The following is a 26,580-nucleotide window of genomic DNA, read 5'->3' on the forward strand; positions in this document are numbered from 1 at the left end:
GAAACACATGATTTTCAAGTGTTTTTAAAACCCCAATTACATATGAAATCCTCGTGAACTCAAATCAAAGAGATACAAATTGTTTACCTCACTTACTCACACTCCTCGATGGCTTTCTGAGTACGGTCTCGAGTTAGGCTTTGACATTGTGTACGAAATTTGGTTGAAAACATCTTTTAACGAGCATTCCAACGTGCTCCCAAATCCGTCCTCGCTTAAACCAAAACCAATTTGCTTGCTCCATATGTCCAGGATTTCAATCTGGAACTGATTCAAAATTGAAGTGAGTTTAACTTCAAGCCACATTCAACGGAAACTTTGTTTATATTCAAGAGACATGACCTTTTTCAAAGTAAAGCGAATGCCCGATGGAAATGCAATAAGCTTGAATAAGCTTTAAGATGCATGCTAACGTAACATGGATAAACATTAAAGTTTCTCAGTAAAACTTGCTGGCCATAAAAGATGGCGGCATAGAGTTAGATCTTTTAAACGATCAAAATAACCAAATATTATTGAAGAAAACTTCCTACTAGATCTTTTTTTTCTCTTTTCGCATGATTTTCGTTGATCGCTTTACATGTTAGAGCAAAATATATATTTTGAAGGAAATTTCAGCGACCGTGGATCTAATATGAAAGTAAACACGAACTAAAATTATAATACACATACGTACATTCACACACGGCCTCATTCATCATAAACAAATCGTGATAAACATTTAGGGCGCAGCCCTCGCTCTTTCCTCCCCATATTATTCAAATCCTAAATTTGCAGCAATTTTAGCAAAGGCTTACGTTGGTTCCCAAAATCATATGTCACCAAGAAGGGCAAGAGTGTATCATCTTCACCCACGTATTTACACCCTATGTTCGCCCACATATAAACATACCACGTGGCAACCAGGCCGGCGCCAAATCTCGTTGACTTCGATCTAAGCTTTCCCTTTCTTTCCCTGCCCTCTATATAAGCTCGTCTCTCTTCGACCTATGCACTTCAAGCGCTCGTCTTGTTCATCTCAATCTTCTCCTCACAAAGAGTCAAAATCACTTTCCACAAAACTTTTTTCTTCCCTTCGTTTACAAGACAAAACCCTTTTCAACGCCGAGTTCAACACCCAAAGTTTTGTTCTTGTGTTTTGCCGTGTAGCGATGGGAAGAGCACCTTGCTGCGCCAAGAATGGGCTCAAGAAAGGGCCATGGACGCCTGAGGAAGATCTCAAGCTCATCAACTATATTCAGACTCATGGACCGGGAAACTGGAGGACCCTTCCCAAGAACGCCGGTAGGTGATGGATCACAAGATCAATTCCTTTTTTTGGTCGCATGAAGCCATATCAAGATTATGTTTGAATCTATGTTCTAAACACTTTATCTCTTCGATGATGATTTAGGGCTTCAAAGATGTGGGAAGAGTTGTCGTCTTCGCTGGACTAACTATCTGAGGCCAGACATCAAGAGAGGAAGGTTTTCTTTCGAGGAAGAAGAGACCATCATCCAATTGCACAGCATCTTGGGTAACAAGTATGGCTTTCACTCTCAATAGTTGATAAATAATTCATGCCTCAACAATAGTTTTCATTATATCTCCTAAGCGGTTCATGAATATTCTTATTCTAACTCTGGTACCATTTTCAACATATGTTAGGTGGTCGGCTATAGCTGCTCGCTTGCCTGGAAGAACTGACAACGAGATCAAGAACTACTGGAACACCCATATTAGGAAGAGGCTCCTCCGGAATGGGATCGACCCAGTGACTCACGCGCCTCGCCTCGATCTTCTCGACCTCTCCTCGCTTCTCAGCTCATCTCTATGCAACCCTTCTCTCATGAACATGGCCAACTTGTTGAAAACGCAAGCCCTGTTGAACCCGGAGCTCTTAAGGCTTGCTTCAACCATATTGTCGCTCAAAAATGAAAGCCCAGATCTGTTCTCACAAAATAATCTGCAGGCGAACCAAATCTCTGATCTCCCGTTGTCGCAGTCTAATCAATTTCAAGTTCAAGCTCAATCTCAAGCTGAACAAGTTCCGGCTTGCACCACTTCTACCGTTCCTTGTGGTCCACTTGTGGACCAAGCACAACTTGGACAGGCCAATGTGGGAGATTTCACATCGAACTTGCCGAGTAATTTCAGCTGTTCAAACACCGGACAAATTATTGTGCCTCCAATGATAAGTCAAGATTTGGTGTCACAGCCGCACTATGGCCAGTGCAATTCGAGTCCAGCTATTCCCCAATCATTGGAAAAGTTCTGTCACTTCCCACCAAACATCGGCGACAACCAGAACTTCGGGTTTGACTCGATCATGTCGACGCCTTTGTCCAGTTCGACGCCATTGAACTCATCATCCACATTCATGAACAGCAGCCCCGATGAGGAGAGAGAGAGCTACTGCAGCAACTTCTTGAAGTTTGAGCTTCCAGAGAGTTTGGACATCAACGACTTCATGTGAATACGCCTTACAATGATTATAAAGTACGTGCGGAATAATAAAGTGGATAAGTAAGTGCGGAATAATATAGTGGATGAAGTAGGACCTCTTTTTGTGGCTCTTTCTGTTTTTTATACTTCATTTCCCTTTTCTGGTGAGGTATTGGTTGTATCTTCGCTAGCTGTCAATATATGGAATTCTTTGTATTGCTTGTGCAGACTTTTCTCATCTTTCAGAGAAGCAACAGTTTCATGTTGGTTTGGAAACAAAAAGGCAACATACATACTACACATGAACGAGCCAACGCGTTCATTTTAAGAAAAAACATGACAAGGCTCCTACAGAAGGATATACTTTGGAAAGAAATACTAAGTAATATTCTAAAGAAAATTTCACTGTGTAACAGTAGTGATGTGAAGTTTTTTTTCCCCAAGCAGACTTAAATGGAATTGCGTAATCATTGTTCATTTTGGGAAACATCTCATCTTTCTATTTATGCACTTCGTTTGTGTGGATGTTTCCCATCTCAGGCATGCTCGCCTCAGCATTTCAAACCTTTGCCCCTGAAGGTGTTTGTAATATGGTTTTTATTTATTCAAAGCAGACAGTTGAGAGAAAGCCCGAGTTATAGACATCCTACTTCCATCCGCCAAGGACTAAATTAAGTTATACCGCAATCACTTTATGTTAAAGTACTCTTAATGACTAAAAAAAAAAAATACATGCGTATTGATAATATGGTATTAGGTTTTCTTTCATAAGTATAGTGGAAATGCGAGTTTTGAGGTCTCGATCTGCCCGAAGAAAGATGATCCAGGACCACCTAGCCTTTGTCGCCACTACGCGACTAAAAAATGAAAATGGGATGATCTTTTCAAGCGTTCAATACAATTTATTGAAAGACCTTATTCGTACGTATAGGAAGGAAAAATTCAACTGGATAGGCTAAATCAACTTATCATATTCCGATTGATTGCGTTACTAGTCTAGAAATTAGCTTTTGGGTACGATGTGTAGTCATTATAGTTAGTAAGAGATACAAACCACAATTAACTGATCGGTTTGACCTCTAAGTTTACCCTAAGCATGTACACGAGAGTTATTACGAAGAAGGCTCCATTCGGTTGCACATTTCAGGTGGACATGCATATTTGCATGTCGTAGGCTTCTGTTTGCATTTTTTTTTACAGCTAGGTCGAATTCATCTACGAGAATAATAAGATGGTCGAACTCAGTAACATTTTTTATAGGCGATCGATGTGTCATGTGTATATGAACATATGTGTGTAGGGAAAGCTTAAAAAGTGCACTCTTGTCGTGGTGTGGACATCTTAAACCGGTTGAAATGACGGTTTTCCTTTCAACACATCTCGTTGATCTTCGTCTTGTCTATGAAGTCATGACCAAACCTTATCATAATTTCCTGGCAATTTCATCATCTGATGCTGCGTTTTTGGTTAGGGTTGGCACACCACACCTTCTCCTTTCCATTTTCTTTTTTCGTGTGGTCGTGGACAACCTTAAATTTGTTTACCCTTTTTACAAGGAAAAGACCCACCCCCATTCGAAATAAAAAAAGCATATCTTATGCTATTAGAGGAGGGAAAAAGGGGTTGGGGGCTAAATATTCATTCGCTAGTTTCTAAGGAGAAATTTCAAAGACAGGAGAAGTTTTCCCGACATTTTTCTCTGCGGACACATGTAAACGAGATGTTGACGTTATACGAGGGCAACGAGCAGGTGCAAGCAGTTGACTTTGCTCATATGTAGATCTGTCCATTTCACGACCGTCCATGATTGCTTGTAAGGCCACGGTTCGAACTAAGCCATTGTCCCGAAAGAGAGGAAAACCGGAGTAGAACTTTATTGATCACGTTTAGGGTGCATTTTGTAACTTGCCAAATAGCGACTGATTTTATTTTTTTGTTCCCGGAAACAAAAAAAGAACATAAATCCATTTGATAAATTTTTTGTTTCCGGGCACAAATTTGTTCCCAGATTTAGTTTTGGAATAGAATCAAGATTAAAAAAAAAAAGTTGTTTCTTGATTCTAGGGATAAGAATCAAAAATAGAAGAGAAAGTTTTTTTTTTCTTTTTCTTCTTTCCTTCCTGGCTGTGGCTGGTTCTTCTTCTTTCCTGGCCTATGGCCGGTGGCTGGCGACCGGCCACAGGCCAGGGCCGGTGAGGGCTGTGATGCCCTCCCTGGCCATAGGCAAGGGCTGGACCCTCGCGGCCTGGCCGAGGGCCGCCCTTGCGGCCTGGGCGAGGGTCGCCCTCGCCGGCCTTTTCCAGCCCTCGCCGGCCCTGGCTTGTGGCCGGTCGCCGGCAACCTGGCCACGGCCAAGAAGAAGAAGAAGAAAAAAAGAAAAGAAAAAAAAGAAATAAATATTAAAAATGTTATTAATAAAAAGAAATTTTGTGCGCATTTCTGTTTTTTTTCTTATTCCAAGAATGGAAATTTTGGGCTATTATCAAATGCCTCCAAATGCTTATAAATTGTTTCCGGGAACAAAATAAAAAATAATTATTTCTGAACAGAAATTATTTATGGAAACAAAATGGTTATCAAACGCACCCTTAGTACCATAATAAATGCCATATTGTGTAATAGTGTACCATCTTCAAAGGAGCAATGCTACCGCGAAGAAATCGCTAAAGCTAAAGCATGTAGTAATCCTCGATGGAAAAGTTTTATTCGACAAGGAGGACCGAATCACGAATAACATTCGTTTTAGGGGCTTAGCTACGGCGCCATGTAGTTAAGCAGGACAATCTTGTCCTACGAAACGTAGACTGTTGGGTTAGAAATAAAATGTCAACCGTTGAATGATGAGCGTATCCACACCGTTGGATCACCAACTTTCATTGTCAGCCGTTGGATCTTGCGCGATAAAGTTGTTATCTAATACCTCAAGGCATGGTAGAAAGGTCCCGGTAATCATTGGTTTGTTTTCTTCGGTCCATTATAGATCGATCGACCATAATTCAAGCAATGTGACCTCATGAAAGATATGCATGATTGATTACATCTATCATGTCAATCAAAGAAAGCTATGAGAAGGACGAGTTTCAAATTACAGTAATAAACTTACATGTAAAATAGATAATACCATGGGAACGTCCCTATATGAAAAGATTGTACAGATCCTGAATTTAAGGGATCCTATATCTTCAACAGCTTCTGATATTGTGTCGTCACGTGTTTTGTTCGCTAAAGCAAGATTTTGTTCGTGCTATCCTCACGTTCCTTAGGCGCATCAGGTCAACAGGAAAGGTGGGAAGGTAGACGAAGCAGAGGACAATGATAGATCGGTGCTATTATTGCCCTTAATTAATCTATGAAACATATCGCCTTCATACATAATCTTTGTCAGCTATTTTTCGATGGTTTCCAACCATTGCCAAACATGGAAAATGGGTGATGAACATTTTGGTTGGACTAATACTTTGATGAACGGGGAACAAAAGCTTTAAAAAAATATATCTTGAAGAACATAAATATAGATTAAGGGGTTAATTCAAAATACATAGATTTATGTAATCTTTAGTCTTTTTCTTTATGCATTCCATTTTCATAATTTTCAAACTATATACGAGAGTCTATATCGATGGTGATTGAGATAGGATATGTGACAAATAATCGTGCAGTCAATTTACATATCGTATGTAAAAATAATCTTTTCCATTGTCCAAAGACACAATTATTCCCCAACATAAATGACCAAAGTTGGATCACAACGACATCGCTTTAGCTACGTCACCGCCACATATGCTAGAAAAATTAATTAAAAAAATAATGTCAACATTTTCCATTAACCAAATTGTACGGAGTTAATAGAAGGATTTGATTGAACCGATTTGACAAGTTTTAGGATTTGATTGAACTTTTTGTAAGTTTTAGGACTTAATTGCATTTTTTGACAAGTCTTAGTACTTTTTTTTTTTTGGTAAGGTAAGAAATTTATATACTTTTCCAATGAAGGCTTACAGCGAAAAAAGTCGTACACAAAAACCTCGCACTTGAGGCGACACAACAAGTGTCCCGACAGGTGCAACGGCGTAACGACTCATGCAAAGGCTACAAGCAACAGCAAAGCCACAAAGAAGTCCAACCGGAAAAGAGACCTATAGACTGCAAACAAAGTAATCAAAGGATTACTCAAAAATGGAAGGGGATAAGCCCCAATTTTGCTTAATTCTTCTGTTGCGGTCATTATCAAGCACTGGCTTCATGGATAAGGCTTTGTCCCTTACCAACTTGACAAGTCTTAGTACTTTCAGTGCACTTATCCCATGAATAAAAGAAGACATTCGAAATCTCATGTCGAAGTAGGAAGAAGGTGTTCGCAGCGAATTTATGCTTTTCCTCTTGTATATCCATTTCGTAGGACGTATTTCATCTAAGCAACGGTAAATAGCATTTTGCTTATTGCTGTAAGGACCATTGCTACATTGCTATAGGACGTGTTTGGGGATCTTTGAGGAAATGTGAAGCCATTTTCACGAACATCTTTGACTGCAGGTGCATTTGGTGAAAACAAATAGAGTGTGGATGATTGAATTTTGGTGTATATTTCACAAAGCAATTTTAAAGTTAAAAAAAAGAAAAGGAAAGCAGGCGATTGGGGCGAGCATCGGCAGAGAGCGCAAGAATAGTACTGGGCGAGCTTCAGTGGCAACCAAACGCCAGCATCGGCGACCGTCGGTGAGGCGAGTGCCGGAGGGCGGCGGTCCACCCTGAGCTAGTTGATCCTCGTCGACTAGATCTCGACCTCGCATGGCCGACCCTTGACAGCCGGATTTTGCGTTGATCAAGCCTCGTCGCACCACATCTCAGTCAGTCGATCCTCGGTTGGTCGACCCCCGTCACACTAGATCTCGACGTCAGCAACCAGATCTCACGCAACCCTCAGCAACTTCGACGGCCACTTGACCGATCATAGCGACATCGCCAATGAGACTTGAGCCCAATGGTCTGAGGTCGCATGCAACTGCTTGAGTTTGCAGTATCCAGAGGACGTTTGGGGATAAAAACAAAATTATACTAAGTTTTTGATGGCAAGAAAGGCAACCGAAAAAATTCATTAATCCTTGGAGAGGGCTTTTCGAATATGCTGCAAAGCCAGAATAAGGGAAGGCCTGCCTTAGGTTTTGGGCTTTGTCAATGCTTGCTTTCATTCAAAGTAATCCCAAAAAAAAAAAAATTTATCAAACGCCCTAACTTTCACTCAAGGAACTTGAGAAGCCCAAAATCCTTTCGCAAAGTTGCGCAAATGCAGCCTTAATCGTCTAATGTCTATCTTCTTTTTTGCTTGATCTTCGGGAAGAGCATAATGGATTTCGACTGTCTCATCTGTTTTCAGCAAAGGCGTCAGTTTTACCCAAAAAAAACCCAAGATTATTGAAGGAAACTAGTGATAACATGGAAAACTACCGATTGTAGATGAAAGATGACAAGCCCACAGAGCCCAATTTCGTATAATGGGCCTGAGATTCATCAATTGAGGGAGTTGGAAGCATACTATGTAGTATATATTTCATGATTCATCCCCCGTGAGCTATATTTTCAATGATTGTAAAACCGTGGGATAATCATTTGTTGGCATGAAATGACAAGCTATAACACCTTTTCCCTTCGTGACTAGGAAACCCACCACCGGATACATGCACTCTGGACTCGTGAAGTACCGAGCAAACCTCACAAATCCTATAAAACGCGAGCTACAGTATGATCGGCATCTCGAGCATATAAACGTTTGCATCTCATGATGTTGTCACTCGGGTCCCTCGAAATGCCCTTCACCTTCCAAGATTCATTCGCGCAATGTGACTTATGGTGCAAACCAGAGAAGCTATCAAACAACTTTGCCGTTGCAGCCTCGTGAAAATTCAAGCTGCACAATGCTCCGTTCGGAAAAGAACGATAAAGAAAGATGAACCTCCGGAACTCCTCCGTCATTGGCTGGAGAGAGGGAGTCATGCGGCCGATGAGAAAGCAGAGACGACAGAAGCCAACCAGAATACACCACCGCACTGTCCCTATAATGGATACACAATCGGGTTCGAGACTGCCCAACCTTGATTTGCAGCACCATGATTACGCCCTTTTTCTCTCCTCCCCCCACTTTCCTTTCCTTTTCTTCTTTAAGCTCAATTACCAAGATTTCCTGCAGACCCCATCGACCTTTTGTTTAATCTAACGAAGATGATTATCTCGCATCATTGAAAAAGAAACCAGAGCAAAAGCAGCAGCAGCAGCCACTTTCCTTTCCCTTCTTCGTTTGTTTTTTTGGCCTGCACTGCTGGTTTCCTCTTCGGACATGGAGGGACCCTCCTCCTTTCCTAAACCCCTCACAGGAAAAAGCAAAAAGAGAGATTTCGCGGAGCCTTTCGCAAAAGACGCGCTTTATTTGTGGCATAATTTGGCACGACCCTTCATGTATTTCTCCCCTTTTTCTGGTGCTACTACTTCAACATAACATATGCCTCTAGGACTTATGAGATTGGACCAGCTCTGAAGATCAAAGCTTGATCAAAGATCCGACTCGTAAGTCAATTTTTAAAATTTAATTGTTTATACTGAAGATGATCGAGTGATGGCTTGTGTTAAAAATTCGAGATTTTGGGGATCACTGTACCTCCTGTTCTGATGCCATATGAAACTGTGTGGTCTATACAAATCGTTCTAAAAACTTAAGGTATTAGATGAATCTACGATTTGATACTTAAATATTCTAAGAAAAAAAAGTCACATGGATCGATATACTAAACATTATTTAGTCTAGCTCTTTGGAACATTGAGCATTATTAAGAGTTTTGAAAGCAGGTAAAGACTAAGAACCCTGGGGTCACGAGATTATCGAGAATATATAATTATGAAAAACCATCTTCCACTTTCTCTTATTTATAATTAGGATCCTGCATATTCAAAACTCTATACTTTCACATATCTATATTTCACAAATTGAGATTTGCATCTATAAATCTAGCACTATTAAAAAGGTTTGCAATATTGTAGAAACTAGAGTAAAGCGTGTTCTGCGAATTAGAGGGTGCAAAATTTATTAAAAGAGGATGTAATTATAAAAGTAACTTGTGAAAATTTCAGATATGAGTTGAGGGAATTGTATTTTAGTTCAATAATGGTTATGATATTTTTGTGAATTGGTATTGACTTAACAGTTTTGACCTCTTCGATCACTTCATATCTCTCTCTTCGTGGTTGTCCTTTGAAAAATCGATTCTAGTAAGGACAATGGCATAAATGGTCCCTGAAGTTTGGCAAAATATGCAATATGATTGCTGAACTTTTAATTTTTTCAATATAGTCCTTGAACTTTCTTAATGTGCAATATGATCTTGAACTTTTAATTTGTTCAATATGGTCCCTGAAATTTTGGTAGATGTTCAATTTAGTTCCTAGACTATGTGAAAATATTCAATGTTGTCCCTGAACTTGATTTAATGGAAGAATAACATTGGATATTTTCATATAGTTTAAGGACTAGATTAAATATTTACCAAAAGTTCAGGAATCATATTAAACATATTAAAATTTTATGAACCACATTACACATTGGGATAAAGTTCAATGATCATATTGAACAAATTAAAAGTTTAAGGACCATATTGTACATTTGATCAAAGTTCAGGGACTATCTGTAACTATCCCATTCTAATATTAGAGGGCCCTCCCGCGGGAAACCTAAGAGGATTTACTTTCTACTTGTTGTGCAAATCTAATAGCAGTCGAAAGAGTTCGATGTTCGCCGGAGAATGGCCGGGGAATTTATGCATCATCACGATCAAATAGCAAAGAGAGCATAGAATTTCGTCCACAACCGTTTGCTTAGTTCACAAAAACCATCCCCATATCATTCCATCACCACTTCACTAAACACCCGATTCGCCATAACTTCTTTTTCCGTGTAATCTCACGATCGCGACGCACTTGCCTCGCATGAATCAGGGATCCAATGGTGGAGAGAAAGAGAGAGAGAGAGAGAGAGAGAGAGAGAGAGAGAGAGAGAAGGGGGACCCACAATGGATCTCTTGCAATCGCCGTACGATCAGTTACCAAAGGCTGGTCCCCTTCCTAGCTATTTTGACAAAGATACCATACGAACAATCACCAACCTTGTTCCCAGTACAAGCGAACCCCTTGATTTATAGTATCAATTGTGTTGTGGATGGTCCTAAAGTCTTCTCACTTTCACAGCATTCTCATCATGTGTTTGTGTTGAAGATTTATCAAAAGTCAAAAGGCCACGGCATTAATTTCTGATTTCTCTCCTCGAAGTTGACCCTACGACGAATTGGCTATTGAGGCAGAGTATATGAAAAGGAGTTTCTTCCATTTTGGCCTTTTAATGGATCATGGCATGTGAACATTGCAAGAGTTGATGTTGATGTGATTGCCTTGATGCATATGTGTGATCAATTCTAGGAACGCCTTGGAAATGTTATTTGAGAAGTCGTATCTAGACTTCTAAGCTCGAGTTATCGATAAGTCATCCCAAAAATCAATCGTTCATCGATGTATTGGTCCGGCAACAGTTGCATGAACATTCCAGTTCTATTCTCTCAAAATCCTCTTACCTGCATAGTACTATATCAACGATTGAGAATACTGTGACACATGTTGCGAAATATTATAAATCTCACGTGAGGTTTACATAATCAAAAAATAATCGATCAGATTTATAGAATACCTATACAGTGGAGACTTTCAATAGACTTTTCACCTCTCCTTATCATTTACAAAAGTATCACAAGACCAACTTTCTTTTCCCTAGAATACACACTCATTAGGAATCGGTCCCATACTACGTATATATATCTATAATTACTAAAACGTAGAGTCTTTTTCTCTGAATTTCAACATATCTAGGGGAAGTAATGTATAAAGAAATCGTAAGTGAAGGGACGAGGTCGCGTCAATATTTGAACAAGGCAATCACCATCTCGTACACCCAATTCAAAATTTTTACCATCGCAACTTTTTAACCTAATCGTCCAGGCAATGCCCAGCTGAAGTTTCCTACTCCTGCTGTGATCAGATTTGCTGCACTACACAGTTTCTTTTCGTGGGTACAAATCTCTCTCTGTCCTTTCTTGGAGATTAAAAAACAAAATGTGACTACAAGAGAGAGAGAGAGAGAGAGAGAGAGAGAGAGAGAGAGAGAGAGACTCCTCTCAGTCCTCTAATATCAAGTCATCAATCCGTCTCTCCCTCGCCCTCTCACCCTCTCTACAATCGAACTTCCATTTCTTTGAAGCCCGAAGCAGAGACGACCCAGAGCATCTCCTGAATCTCTCAACACCTCTTCGACCTCGTCGTCAATCCTTTCGCCTTCGACAAATACAAAAACCCGGACGAGGGTCGGAAGAAAAGAAGCGAAAAAGCATCCAGAAAAGCAAAGATTCAGAGGCCCACCTTTACACATTATTGAGAAAGGAAAAAAAGATAGAGAAAAGCGTCCCCCCCCCGGCTTTATCTTTTAGTCGTCTCTCTCCTTCTGCTTTCCTTCTTCAATTTCCGAGTAGTAGGCTTCCCAACTTTTCCCCTCCTTTCCCGCACACGAGAACCCTTCTCTCTCTCCCTCTCTTTCTCTCGCAAGTCAAAGCGTTAATCATTTCATCTTCATCACCCAGAAGGAAAAAAAAGAGAACATCCACTTTCCCCACTCGCCTCTTCTCCACGACAGACCAATTCACTTTCCTCGACACAGATAAAGATGCCACTCCGGCTTCTTCTCACGTTGCTCGTCGCTTTCTCGTCCTGCGCTCTTCTCCGCCCGTCCTCCGCCGGCATAATCGCCGAGCCCGTCCAGGGCGGCCACGACCAGCCCTACACCGTCCCGGCTTTCCCCGCGGACTCGGCGGGCCAAATCTGCAAGCTCGACCTCTCCGCCGAGCTCTTCGGCGGCGTCAGCGAGGCTTGCGGCCGCAACCTCGACCGCAGCCGCTGCTGCCCCGTGCTCGCCGCTTGGCTCTTCGCCGCCCACGCCAGGTAAAGCGGAGTCTTTTTATGTTATCGAATCGCATTGCCATGGTCTCGGTCAAATTCGTGCTCGAGCACCGGAAAAATCCCACCTTTGCTTGCTTGCTTTTACGTATCGGTCGTGCGGTGATAGCTGAGAGTCTTGAGAAACCCTATGGGCAGGTACGCGCTGCAGGTGGCTCCGGCGGCGGCGCCGTCGTCCGGGGAGGAGCTGCCCATGATCCCGGACGACTCGCAGAAGTGCGTGAACACGCTGCAGTCGGCGCTGGTGAGCAAGAACGTGCACCTCCCGCAGCCGAACGCGAGCTGCGACGCCGTCCTGTGCTTCTGCGGGATCAGGGTGCACCAGATCAGCTCGCTGAGCTGCCCGGCGGCGTTCAACGTCTCCGCCGGGCTCCGGAACGCGACGCCCACCGCCGCGGTGAGGAACCTCGAGAAGAGCTGCCGGAACTCATCCTACGCCGGCTGCACCAAATGCCTCGGCGCTCTCGAAAAGGTACTTTCGACTTCGCTCATTTGTTTGTTTTTTTCTACCCTTTTCTTTTCAAGAAAGCCAATACCAGGGTAAAAGAAGAAAGTGCTTTATTCTCGCCATTGCTGGATAAACGTTTTCTTTTCCCTATGAGGAGCCATATAAATTCAGCAACTTTTTATGACGTGAGCTTTTCAATCACTTCATAAGATGGGTATACTTTGCATCTTACAGACCAACCCCCCACACACCTTTCTTTATCTTCTATACATGTATGCACTAGCAGAACAGTGGCCTGCTCACCACCATGAAGTTGTGGATGGCACATGGATTGCATGGAGAGGAGCGAGAGAGAGAGAGAGTTGCGACCATGTTCGCTTCCGAGTCAAAGTCTGTTTTCTTTGCCCCTTTCTGGAACAGACCAAATTGGTTCCGGTACACTCCCAGGACAGTGACAACCTTTAACCGCATTGCACATTATGAACAGTGAACAGATTCACACCACAAGCGCGGACCCTTTTTCTTGTCAGTTGTCCGCATCTGTTGTTGGTGCTCCTCCACTGAAATCCAAAACGTATATATGCATTTTTTTAATTCGATACCCTTTTGAAAGTGCGCATTATTATAATCTCCTTTTCACATGATTGACAAAGCGAGGTTCCTTCGGGCCCAATCATGTCCTAGATTTACATTGGCGCCTTGATCTCCAAGTTCAGCTTTACCCGCACCCCCGCTTGCTTGAACTTGGTCGAATATATTAACCGAAAAAATTAACTCGTGTGTTCTCTACAGCTGAAGGGAGGATACAAGAACGGGACGGGGGACCCGAGCGACCGGACGAGCCGGATGCTGGACCGGGACTGCCAGCTCATGGGCCTGACGTGGCTCCTGGCACGCAACAAGACGGCCTACATCCCCACTGTCTCCGCCGCGCTGCGGGCCATCATGTACGGGTGGCACCCCCCGCAGGGTGCCAAGTGCAGCCCGGACCAGGAGAACATGCCGCTGGCCGTCGACTCCCTGCAGTTCGAGAGGGCACAGTCCTCGCCGGCGCCGCCCGTCGTTCGGCTCCCTGTCCTGCCCTTCATAATGTGGCTTTGTCTGTTTATTTAGAAGGAAGCCCGTGACCGTTCGGGCCCTCTATCTCTGTCTCCCTCTCTCGCTCTCGTTCTGTGTCGGGTCACGTGGTGATGTTAGGACTTAGGTCAATTTTTGGTCGATCTCTCCATTTTTGTTTCGTTTGGATCCCCACCACTGTAAATTACAGTTTTTAGTCAGTAATCTAATCTCGGCCTCTGCTCGAATCAAGATCATCTCTGCACTGAAGGCTGCGTTTTCCAAATTGTTAACCATTTTCGAAGAGCGAGTTTTTTTATCCATGTCGTTCGCATTTCGAAGTTGGGATTCGATTAGATTAGATTAGATTAGATTAATCAAATCTCGAGGCGAGAAGAAAACAAAGCTTGCGGAGCAGGTCCCGAGGACCGAGTATGTTGGTCGTGTAGCCAAGAACTAGGAATGGCCTCGTTGAGATAATTGCTAAAACAAGGCTTTGGGTTAAGGAAAGAGCATCGTTTCACTTGTCCGAAGGAGGAGGGATTTGATCGAGGTTCGTTCATTTGTTGCGACGTAAGAAACAGAAGAAGATACTCAAATTTTTCGTAATTTACCTGAAATCATCGCAAAGTTTGCCGTGCCTGATTACAAAATTTTAACTTTGTAGGTACATGATTCATCGATTTTTATGGTAACTCATTTTCACTTGTAAGTAGTATGGGCGATAATTTGGCTATAGAGATCGTGTCTTGAAAATATTAACTAGTAAATTGATAACATAGTAGAATGTCGCAAGTTATCGTTAGTATTGTATCTCTACTTCGTAATTGGCCCAATAATTGCGACTTTCTTGTGAGTCATTGTGAATGACAAGTTAGTGATCATTATTCGTGAGTAGTATTTTACCTCAAAGTCTCGTAAGGAAGTTGAATGCGCTAACCTTCTCGACTTTTTACGGGATGTTTATTGTAAAATCTTGTTTCATATTTTTAGTAACTTATCTCAATAATCGTGACACTACTTTACAATTTATAAATTCAAAGATCTATCGGTGAGTAGATATCCTTATATGTCGTAATTTTCCTTAGCTAATGGTAATGGACAGTGCCAGCGCGACAGTACCGTTATTTCTAGTTAGTGACGGTGTAGTATTGGCCACCCATTTTAATTATCGAGAGAATGACTAGTTTTATCTTTAAAGAAACAAATCAATGAAGTTATGAAAGGGGAAAAAAACCCATTGGGTAATTGAATTGCATTTTTTTAGATGGCAGATTTTGGTAAAAAAAATGATTTATATCCTATATTAGAGAATTCATCTAAGAAGTAAGAAGCAAATTAAATATCAAACACAAATATAATATTTTGATTTGCATACTTTCAACTTTTCCGGAGTTTGACAAAAGAAATTTACTAACCTCTCTTGATTTTAATTTCGACGTCAAACAGAAAAAGAAAAAAATCACATTTAACGTGACGTAGGGAGTAGAATGAACATGAATCCAATAGCAGTTATCGACACGGCACAACACGAGAACAAAATAGAATAACATTTCTAATGTCTTTTAAACGAAACAAATGTTATACTTATTATTTTATTTTAGCAGTTAATTTTCTTCGAAATGATTTTGTCCCTTGTTATCTTTCTCTTTCACATATAAAAGCAAACCCACTCAGTGGAAGCGGAGCAAATCCCAAGTGCGAAATTTTTTTTTTCTTCCCAAATTTCCTAAAGAAATGATTCCCCAAGTCTGCAACAACGCAGATCTCGAGCTTCCAGTTCCAGCTTCCCTCTTCTATTTAATCATTTTCTTTCAGGATTATACCTTTTGCTTTTCAGAAAAAGAGGAATTTCCTCCAATTTTTTTTTTCTTTTTATATCTACGTCTTCTTTTTGGACACCTCTCGGTTTCCTTGGCCTTTACATGACCGAGAGTAGCCCACCAAATGTTTCTCTTGCTTTTGTTTTGTGAAATCTTGCTGGGAACCATCTTCACCGTGCCTAATTGCACGTTTGGACATGCCTATCGAACCGTCAGGCCCGCCAACCACGTACCTATTCAGCCATTCTGGATGGAAAAATCCTAAATTTGGAGGGTTCATCTCATTCGGAATCGGGATGAGTTGTATGCTACCATGATGTTTATGCGGCTTCCTTTGCTGCGATTGCCGATATAACCAAAATTTTTTTTCGGTAACGTGCGTTTTGAAAGTTCGAATGCTTTAAAAGTACTCGGGGGCAACTTCTTGCAAAAAAATTGCCAGGGGCTGCGCGGATCACCAAATGTTTATCCCTTGGCCTTGTGGAACTTGAAGCGGCCCTTTTCAAAAGCTGTAATTATTCTCTTTCAGGTTTCCCTTTTCTCTTCCGCTCCAAGCTCCCTTGACTGAGAAATAACTCTCATTTGAGGGAGGCTCCATCTTCTCAACTTGAGTTGAGATTCTCTCTCCCGATGTTGTTTTCATATATATATATATATTCTTTGCACGCTATTGATGCTCTTCTCCGCACGTTGGGTGAATTATCCACTTCCATGTTAGGAATCAATCCGCTGCTTTAGATCTTTCATACCAAGAAGTCCGATAGGATCGAGGAAGAATACAACAAGCTCTCTTGCAATGGAAGCGGTTACACGACTTTTCCGAACTTTCAAATCTCTCATTTCCTGATTTAGATATGGGAGTTCCTTAGACGTGTTTATGTGCTCGTTCAATTGTGAGCTTGTTTAATATGTTTTTTGTGTCTTTGTTTAGTGATGGTGTTGAGGATGTTCAACTTAGGTGTACACCACCCACTGGGCAGTTCATAGTTATTACAAAAAGAGATCGTGGTGTAAGCTCATCACTGATGACGAAGTGAGATCCAGTGATTGGCCATTGTTCCCTTCTTTTTTTTTTTTTTAATGTTAAGGTAGATTCGTTCTAATGGGATGAGAGTGTATTGTGCTTTGTTGTTTTGCTTTGTTGTATGGGATTTGCTTTGTTTTGACCTTCTCATATAGCATTTTGTAATTGGAGCCTCATAGCTACACCACAAGGTATCCCACAAATGCACTAACCACTGACATCACATAGGAGATTGAAGGTTAGTTAGTATAGTACTAGGTACACGTATTTCTTAGAAAAAAATGGAGCAAAATGCATGGAACTCCTAATCTTGGCTTCCATCTGGTCTTGGATACCTTAATTAATTAACACATTCACTTTTCTTGCTCAAGGAGGGAAACTCGCTAAGTTTACAATGGCAATATCAATAAAAGGATCCTCTTGGAAGTTAAAAAGAAAAAATGGATATCCATCCGTACTATTTTCTTCTGCTAATCAAATTGCTCATAGTAGATGAATGTCAATGCATCCTCCAAACTTTGATGTGATTCGCGACACTTGCGTATCGGCAGCAACTACGCTACTATCAAAGGGGAACAATTCCCAAATGAATCGGGTGAATGATTCGGACACTATCCTAGTCAATGAATCTCGTATAAATTTTATTATCATCAGCAGTCATGGTCATATTTGTACATAATGGGATCGTACCGAATAAGGATTCTCTGCAGAACACTGGTGGTTTCAAAGTTTTTTTCTATTAGAGAGAACCGAAGCACGACCATGCCTGCCGAAATCTTGAATCTACAGATCATGTTCCCAAAGCAGTACTTTTTTTCTTTTTGGCCTAGTCCTAGATCCCTCCATGCTTCTATGATCTTGTGGCCAAAGATCATATTTTGCTCTCCTCGCATTTTGAATTCGGGTGGTACCATGACGCACGACATCTGGTGCCACTTCTAACACTATATATATAGTAGAAACACTTGCCATTTGCTCAGTTTCATGACTGACCCAAATGAAAAAGAGTCACGCTGCTTTTGATCTCGAGTTCGTTTCTTAGACAAAGGAATCAACCCCACCGGTGCCTTGATGAACCTGTAGGAAGCGATGCAACCTCTAAAAGGGGACATCGAACTATAAATAATCTGCACTTTCAAGCAACGAGTCAGCTCCTTCCTTGATCAAATTCCACGCGGCAACCACCGTGGCGCTCCTCAGTGAGAGTAGCTCCCACCGCGAACCTCAGCACGTACACCCCTCCCTCCACCGTGTGCGTCGTGTAGACCCGACCCGTCAAGTTGACCCACTCCAGCAGCTTCCGGTTCATCGTGTCGGCCTCCCCCGAGCCGACCCGTTGACACGGGATGTACCGAAAACACACCAGCGCGAACAGCCTAGGCAAGGGTTACGTGATGATGATAGGACTTGGGAGGATACAAGGGTTATCGGGTAAGTTCTGGTCAATCTCTCCATTTTTCTCTGACCCACCTCTGTAAATTACAGTTTTAGTCAGTAATATCGACCTCTATTCAGATCAGATTTATCTCTGCACTGAAGGCTGAGCTTTGAATCTCATTAGGAATCGAGAAGAGCCAAGTGGAACTTAAAAACCAATTCTCCCGATTTCACGTCAACGATGTGTGGCTGTATTTCTGACGGATCTGATCGGATCGATCAGTCGTATCGTGTTCCCATTTCCAAGTTGGGATTAGATTAATCAATTTCGAGGCGAGAAGAAAACGAGCCAGGGAACAGGTCCCGGGGGACTGAGCATGTTGGTCGTATGGCTCAAAACTAGGCATGAAATTAGTAATTTAGGCAATGGATTTGATGAGTAAACAAGGGTTCGGGTTCACTATCCAGAGTGCATGTAGGTTTTCTCTGCTGCCCGGATTAAGGAAAGAGCATCGTTCAACGTGCTCGAATGGGAAAGGATTTGATCGAGGTTTCCATCGTTTCCAATTTTCCCAATTTTTTGTCAGTTTAGGCTTTGGACGAAGGAAGCCCCGGTGCAAGTTGTGATGGAAATATCACGTGTTATGTCAGAGGGCGCCATAATCAAAAGTCAATTGGTCATCTTTTCTGATAGGATGACCCACTAAGGTGCTTCTAGGGTCCGTAGCCAAAAAACAAAGGGGGGATGATGGAAGTTTATCGTAATTTACCTTAAATTATCGTAAGTTTAGCCATGCCCATATATATAGTGATTTGAATACATGGGTCGTAGTTTATCGTTAGATGTAATTTGGCCATAGAGTTCGTGGTCCGTACCTTGAAAATGTTTATGTTTGATAACATAGTAAAATATTACATGTTGTTGTGGAATTAAATCACAATAGGTTTAATTTAGAGTGTTTTTGTGATATTAATCCTTTTAATTATTTTTTTTGGGATCTACCTTTTGCTTTTTAGGAAAACAGCAACTTCATTTTTTTCTCCATTTTTTTCTTTGGGTACTGCCTCTTTTTGGACACCGAAATTTCCTTTACCTTTGCATAACTGAGAAGCCCACCAAAACTTTCTCTTTCTTTTAATTTGGGATTCCCTTAACGTTGATTAATGTATGAACCATTTTCACCATGCCCAATTGCAAGCGCGGACCACGTACCTATTCAGCCATCCTCGATGGAAAATAATAATTTTTGGGAGTTCATCTCAATTCGAGATCGCCATTAATTATATTTTACGACGATGTTCATGCCGCTTCCTTTGCGGCGATTGCCGATATGGAAAATATGTCTGGTAATCTATGTTCTGAAGTTTCAAAGCGGTCAAGTACGCGGAGGCAACTTGTCGAAAAGAAATTGCGGGCCGCACGAATCACCCAATGTTTACCCCTTCGCGTTGTCGAACTTGAAGTGGATCTTTCACGTGTTTCGCGGTACTATATTAACAGTACTAGCAAAGGGAAGTATTCTTCTATACGAGCGGGTAATTGAATTGGACATTATTTCAGTCATTTGACCGTATGAAATCTACTTATAATCAATCTCAAATCTATTTATAACGGATTATGTTGAATTCGGGTGGTACCACGATGCACGACATCCGGTGCCACTCCTAACACTATAGTATATAGTAGAAACTCTTGTCATTACCCAATTTACATAATCAACCCAGATAAAAAGAAGCACACTGCTTTTGATTTTCCTGTTCATTAAATAATACACACGAATCAACCACCAACCGTGCCTTTGGTCAACGCAAATCAACCTATGAAAAAAGACATCATCGAACTATCGTAGATCGTGTGAGATCGATTTTGAGCAACGAGTCAGCTCCTTCCTCGATCAGATTCCACGCGGCGACCACGTGTCGCTCCTCGGTGAGTGTGGTCCCCACTGCGAACCTCAGCACGTACACCCCTCCCACCACCGTGTGAGTCATGTACACCCGACCCGTCGAGTTAACCCACTCCAGCAGCCGCCGGTTCACCGCGTAGGCCTCCCCCGGCCCGGCCCGGCGGCACGGGACGCACCGAAAGCACACCAGCGTGAGCAGCCTCGGCACCACCACCTCGAACCGGCGATCCGACTTCACGAGCCCCTCGAACAACTCGGCCATCCGCACGTCCGTGTTGGAGTTGGCGAATACTTCGGGGACTCCTGTTTCTCATACTGGACACGCCCACACGAGCTTAGGGAAATCGAAATATGATCCGACGACATATGACCCCTGCGCACGAAATGCGGGGTTCAGGGGCAGCGCCCCCGACACGGGGGTCCCGCTGACCGGACAACGGGCGGGGGTTTCGCTCCCCGGTGAGCGGACGGCGGCCCTGCTCTCCGGTGAGCGGGCGGGGGCTCGGGGGCAGCGCCCCCGAAACAACATCGGGTTTGCTGGCCCGTTTGTTGTGGTATCAAAGGGATTTTAATAGGCTTGGGCTTTGGGTCCATTTAAGTCCTATATATATTGTACTCATATGAAAGATCATTGTAACGAGTGGTTGTGGTTGTAAACCCTAAAAATCATAATGGAATCCCTTTGCAGGACGTAACCCTATTCAGGGGTGAACCTGGATAAACTCGTGCATCATTTAATTTTTTTCTATTCTCTGCGTGATCGTTCTGATTCGATTAGCGATACACCCCCAATCAGTCCCACCGTATGTGCCCCTGGAGGTTCGCGACGCCGTAGCTGCGCAAGACGAGCCAGAGCCGGAGGGATTTGAACCGTCGGCCCGTGCCCACCTGCTAGTCCTTGTAGTCCACCACCGAGTCCGACTCGCTCGGCCGGTTTCTCAGGTACTCCGGGTTCGTGCTCAAGGCTCTCACTAGCGAGCCCGGTTTCTTCACCCACAAGCAACAGCAGTCCAAGTAGCTTAGCAGCCACTTGTGCGGGCTCAGACTCAGTGAGTTGGCCCGCTTCGATCCCGTTCAGGTAGTGCCGGAACTCGGGGCATATGCATGCGCTTCCGCCGTAGGCGGCATCCACGTGGAGCCACAAGCTGTATTCGTTTGCCACGTCGACAAGCTGGTCGACCGGGTCTATGGCCGTAGTCGAGGTCATCCCCACAGTCGCGCAAACATAGAGCGGGACCAGCTCGGCCGCAACGTCGGCTTCGACGACCTTGCGGAACAATACATGGGAGAGAGCAAAATGGGTATGAAACGAGGTCGGAATAGACCTGATGTTGCACGGATGTATTCCCGCCAATTTACAAGACTTTGTGAACGTAGAATGAGTGAACGGAGCAGTAGACGACGAGCTTTCGTAAGCTCTCGATGCCAATCCCGTCGAATGCTCGGTCCCTCGCGGCGACAAGGGTGACGAGGATCGACTTGCTGGTGGTGTTCTGAATCACGCCGCCTCCGGTGCCGGCGAACATGAAGGACTTGGGGAGCTTGAGCATGCGAGCGAGCCAATCCATGACGACCATCTCGAGCTCGGTTGCAGCCGGAGAAGCGAGCCAGGTGAAACCGACGGAATTGAAGCACGTGCACAACATTTCTCCCAGAAAGGCGGCCGTGTTTACTGTGGCGGGGAAGAACGCAAAGAAGCTCGGGCTCAGCCAGTGTGTCATACCCGGTATGATACAGCTTCGAACATCTCTGAGGATAGAATCCAACGACTCCGGTCGATACGGCGCGGATTCGGGCAAGCGGGCACGGAGGTCACCCGGTTGGACTTGACTGAGGACCGGGTAGGTCTCCACTTTTTCGTAGTAGTTGGCAATGAAGTCGACCATTTGATGAGCTTGGGTGCGAAACTCTTCAGGGTCCAAGGGCTTAAAGTGGTGAGAATCGACGCAACTTGAACCGAGACTACCCATTTGCAAGCAAGAAATCGGAATCTTTGGCTGTGACAGTGAAGAGTGTTGAGACTACAGAAAAGGAACAAGCAGTGGAAAGCTGAAGCTCAAGGAAGAAGTAGAAAGCTGAAGCTCAAGTCTTCTATACGTATCAACAATGTTCTGCATAACTGATTTCTATTCTTAGAACTAAGGAAAAACAGAGTAGTTGACATTCTGTTTTTCAGTTCTGTTAGTTCAGTTGTACAGATTTGTTTCTTCTGTTAGTTTAGTTAGATTTGTTTCTTCTGTTAGTTTAGTTGTTCAGTTGTATTTTCTGGTATATGAGCTGTAAACTTGAGTGTTATTTGTAGCTGTATGAACAATATAAACAGCGAGATACACAAGAGAGAAAAATGCTCTCAGATGAAGTTCTGTATGAAGTTTCTCTGCATAATCTGATGAATAGAAGTTCACGTATCTTCAACTATAGTTTTCCTTCTCCTTTCTTCCATTTCTCAAATTCTTCACAAAGAGAAAGATGGTAGGAAGCAAAAGGAAAGCATACAAATAGAGGGCAAAAGGAGGTGTTGCAAAGGGACAGAAGAGAATCTAATGCATTTATGAACGTGTTATTTTTGAAGGTTTGGGAGTGTTTTTGGTTTTGCTTGTGATGCAACATTTGGCAACTTGAGATAACAGCAAAGTCCTGCAATGTCAGGAGTCTCTTGCATTGATGGAGATTTGTAGTTGTTCAACCATGACTGATTAAATGGACTACATCGGCTCTGCTTTTATGTGTAAAGGATTGTAAATGAGCTGGGAGTCCACGGCATATAGGGGCTTTCTGTCAAGACAGCTCTTGCGCATGCATTGGCTTTCAAATGTCAAGAGACCAAAGAGAGCGAAATGCCACGTTCAGGACACTTGGGAAAAGGCCACGTGAGAGGAAAAAGAAGCATCCTTTGGCTTTCCCGACCCTGACCCAACAGAGCCACCTGCCCGACCCCCCGTTCTCTCTCTCTCTCTCTCTCTCTCTCTCTCTCTCTCTCTCTCTCTCTCTCTCTCTCTCGCTTTCTCGCGCACGCACATAGGCAGGTGCGCACGAGTGAGCGTGCACAGACGCACACTCTCATTTGCATGAGTGCATGAAGGGAGTTCGGTGCATACAGAGTAGTAGGAGAGACCATCTTCAACCAGTCAATGTGTTCAAATACCGGTAAAGAGTAACATCAGTAAAAGATCTAGGACACCTCAGGCGACATGGGTTTCTGGCTGCAAGTGAAACTCTGTTCTGAATATGTGTTAACAGTTATTATCAAAGAAACATGTATTGTACATGAAAGAGGATATTATGCTAAATAGTTTGATGGTCGTTGCAGCATTCAGCCGTTTTTACAAGATACATACATTGTGAATGATATTAGTCGACAGACATACAAACTCGCTTCGGTGGATAGTGTCATCTAAGGGATAATACAGCTCGAACCTGAGAGAGGAAGCTCAAGCCCACCATGGAGCATCCCCAGTTCTGAAATCTGTTTCGGTCCAGGGTACAAACACTACTTTCCCATCATCTATGTCGCAATGAGCCAATGCCAAGGACTGTTTCAATGGAGAATGTTAGTCAATGCAAGTGGAAACTGTCTTCAAAGATAATTGAGGGACTTGTGCTACGAATCTCAAACTGCCCATGGATCTCAATGAAGTTGCATTACATGGTGTTCTCACTTGTTCTATAATTTGCTAGGATTTAAGTTCATTTTTACAGTTTCAGGCTGCCCGACACATGAAAATCATATCCGCAGGACAAAACAAAATGCGTCACAGTGACACCTAACACAAAAGGAGAATACTGATGTCTGTGTAATGTAATCGTATATATGTCCGATTGCATCTACACATGCACTGATAGTAATTGGAAGAAATTAGAGGGGTTATTTACTTACCAAAGGAGCAGGTCCCCTCACAACCGTGCCTTTGTCATTGTACTGGGAACCATGGCAGGGGCAGATGAACTTGTTCTCAGCTGTATTCCATGGAACCACGCATCCCAGATGAGTGCATACGGCATTGATTCCATACGTTGCAAGAGTCCTGTCTTTCTCCACAACAAGGTAAGTGGGATCTCCCTGGGTACAAATATCAATTCAGAGTCTGTTCCAGTTCATCAAATAACCTTATGATCTCTCCAGGCTCAGCCAACATGATGCAGGTTTTAACTGCTGCTAGCATAACTGTACGACTTTTAATTAGAAACTTACCCTCAATCCCTGAGTGAGAGTCCGGTCCCCAGGACCATGGTCCTTTAGCCATTGAGCAGCAACGACATCATTTCCAATGGCATCCTTTGCAATTGTTCCACTGCCTGCACCTCCTGTTCTGTAGGATGTAGTCATCCAGATTACATCAGAGAACCATACTAATATATTATAAGTGTTGCGAAGGGTAGGGGTTCACACGATGCTTGCCCAATTGCATAGGTTGATCTCTGATGTTCTAGGATTTTTAAGGAAGATGATTGCAGTTTAAGAAAGAAATTTTGGGCCAATACAAATTCATAAGACAAGAAAATACAATTAATACAAGGCAGGCAGTTTTGAAATAAATGAAGCATACACAAAATCAGCACTATGAACATTCCGCGACATTTTTTGTTAAGAATAGATTGTTGGATTGATTTATTGCTCTGGTTAGCCCAAAAACCTCTATGTTCTTTTCACCAATAGGTTCTATAAGAACTACCCGATCCTCTTAGGAGCAATATATAGTGACAAACTCCAATTTTTCAGGCTCTTTCCATCACCTGTGTAGTAAGATAGAGTTCGTTCCTGCTACCATATGAAGATAAGCTACTTTGTTAGGAAACTTATGATGCAGAATGGTTCGTCAATACAAGCCAAAAGAGTTGGGAAAGATGCTCATAGAGCAGCCCACACGAGAAAGCAGGAGGCAGAAAATTACAAATTATTCATCAAGACCTGCTTTCTCCAGAAATAACTTTACTTGCACTCTCCAAACACACGAGTTAACGAAGATTTCACCCTTCCGATGTGTTAAACCTCTGACAAGGCCTCTCTAATTTCAGATTCTTTAGCCTAATCGGTGGTGTAACAGCGACCCATTCCTAGAGATATTAAGGTCCAGAAATAACGCAGAAATGGGCATGCAGGATTTACTCTAACATCAAACCGAAATTCACGTCACTCGTTCCAGTACAAACACTTAAGCAGCAAAAAAAGAAAAAAAGCCACAAAACCCCATTTCCAAAACATCGATCAAATCACTAACACAAACCCAGTGAAGAACCCTCACAAGAAGAAATAACAACAATAAACTTGTAAGTTCCTTCACGAGAAAGAAAGGGAAAAGAAAAGGAGAGAACTATACTAACCCAGGAGGGACAAAGAAGGAGGCGTAGGGGACTAGCATGCCAGCGGTGGGGAGAGAGAGAGTGCCCAGAAGCAGCAGATTCAAGAGCTGCCTCTTCTCCATGTCGGGCACTCGGTCGTCAGCAGGCACACTCGTTGCCTGGCACTTCACTTTCATCCCCATCTCTCTAACCACCGCCAACTGGTGGGTGGTTCTCGTGAAGGCCTTGGGCGATGCAGAGAGGACGTCGCTCTTCGAAGAGCATAGCTGCACAAAGAATGGAGCTTTCTTTTCCACTTCGCCTTATTGCATAAAAAGGGGAAAAACCCAGGAAGATAAAGGCTAAGAGGGGTACAGAATCAGTACCTGTGAAGGGTTTGCTGGGGAAATGAAGGTGCTTGCCATGGCGGGAGAGTTGGAAGAGCTTGACCTTCGGCTTTGCGACGACTGTAGGAGGGTTGGCTGGTCGGTTTTTAGGATGTAATAACGACCACAACTGGTAACAGTCAGTAGATAAGGCAAAAGTGGCGCACGGTTGCCACAAAAATTCCCTCCATTTCGGCCGGGGTCCTGCTTTAGCCGGTTCAATAAAATCTGAGAGAAAAAATGATCATTATAAATACATCAATTGATTTTTCGGAATTTTGAGCTATTATCAACTGTTCTAGAAAAGATAAATGTGTGGCTTAATGCCTAAATATAGTGTATAGGTTTCATATTTTAGTCACTGATCTTAAATTAGTGAGATTTATGAATTATTATTCTTGATTGTGACTTGAACTTTTCATTAGATTGAAGCAATCTTAATTAATGGCTTTCTGGATTCTATACCGCAAAGTAGAAGCTATATAAGTTGGGGTGAAAGCTCTATTTCTTCGATGACTCAACATGAGAAAATATTCATTGAATTGAATGACGGCTCGTTATTCATTTATATATAACAAAAGATCAATTATATATCTAAAAGCATTGCACGTAACCTACATGAATCTACTCACTTAGAGTATTTGTGTCAGAAGATGAGAAAGTAGTTGAAGTCGCAAAATCCAATTCGATCGTGAAAAAGTTAAACATTGTAAATGGGCTCTCACATTGGAATTAGGTTTACTCTTTTAAATGAACCTTGCTACATGAAGATAAATAAGAGAACATTTACTCATTGCAAATCTCACGCGATGTGCGG

The 26,580-nt window shown here is 42.7% G+C and overlaps 3 protein-coding genes and 1 pseudogene across 3 annotated transcripts; 2 read left to right on the forward strand and 2 right to left on the reverse strand.

Annotated features, from left to right (window-relative positions):
* Window positions 1-989: 989 nt before the first annotated feature.
* Window positions 990-2,651, forward strand: LOC115682338 (transcription factor MYB41). The gene is made up of 3 exons (XM_030606523.2): window positions 990-1,284; window positions 1,394-1,523; window positions 1,648-2,651. Exons 1-3 carry the CDS (start codon window positions 990-992, stop codon window positions 2,453-2,455), a joined length of 1,233 nt encoding a protein of 410 aa, XP_030462383.2. The 3' UTR covers window positions 2,456-2,651.
* An 8,931-nt stretch (window positions 2,652-11,582) lies between these two features.
* Window positions 11,583-14,218, forward strand: LOC115682399 (uncharacterized GPI-anchored protein At4g28100). The gene is made up of 3 exons (XM_030606612.2): window positions 11,583-12,447; window positions 12,601-12,934; window positions 13,703-14,218. The coding sequence occupies exons 1-3, from the start codon at window positions 12,173-12,175 to the stop codon at window positions 14,021-14,023; spliced, it is 930 nt and encodes a 309-aa protein (XP_030462472.1). The 5' UTR covers window positions 11,583-12,172; the 3' UTR covers window positions 14,024-14,218.
* A 5,551-nt stretch (window positions 14,219-19,769) lies between these two features.
* Window positions 19,770-22,104, reverse strand: LOC115682316 (tryptophan decarboxylase TDC2-like; annotated as a pseudogene).
* Window positions 22,105-23,358: 1,254 nt separating this feature from the next.
* Window positions 23,359-25,923, reverse strand: LOC115682381 (cytochrome b6-f complex iron-sulfur subunit, chloroplastic-like). Its single transcript, XM_030606593.2, has 5 exons — window positions 25,764-25,923; window positions 25,420-25,664; window positions 24,290-24,407; window positions 23,975-24,157; window positions 23,359-23,630 (listed from the first exon to the last, which is right to left on the reverse strand). Exons 1-5 carry the CDS (start codon window positions 25,800-25,802, stop codon window positions 23,529-23,531), a joined length of 687 nt encoding a protein of 228 aa, XP_030462453.1. The 5' UTR covers window positions 25,803-25,923; the 3' UTR covers window positions 23,359-23,528.
* Window positions 25,924-26,580: the final 657 nt, after the last annotated feature.

This window comes from Syzygium oleosum, unplaced genomic scaffold, assembly GCF_021117445.2.
Source record: "Syzygium oleosum isolate NSW1041296 unplaced genomic scaffold, Sole_v2.1 Sole_v2.23, whole genome shotgun sequence".
Classification (NCBI taxonomy): domain Eukaryota; kingdom Viridiplantae; phylum Streptophyta; class Magnoliopsida; order Myrtales; family Myrtaceae; genus Syzygium; species Syzygium oleosum.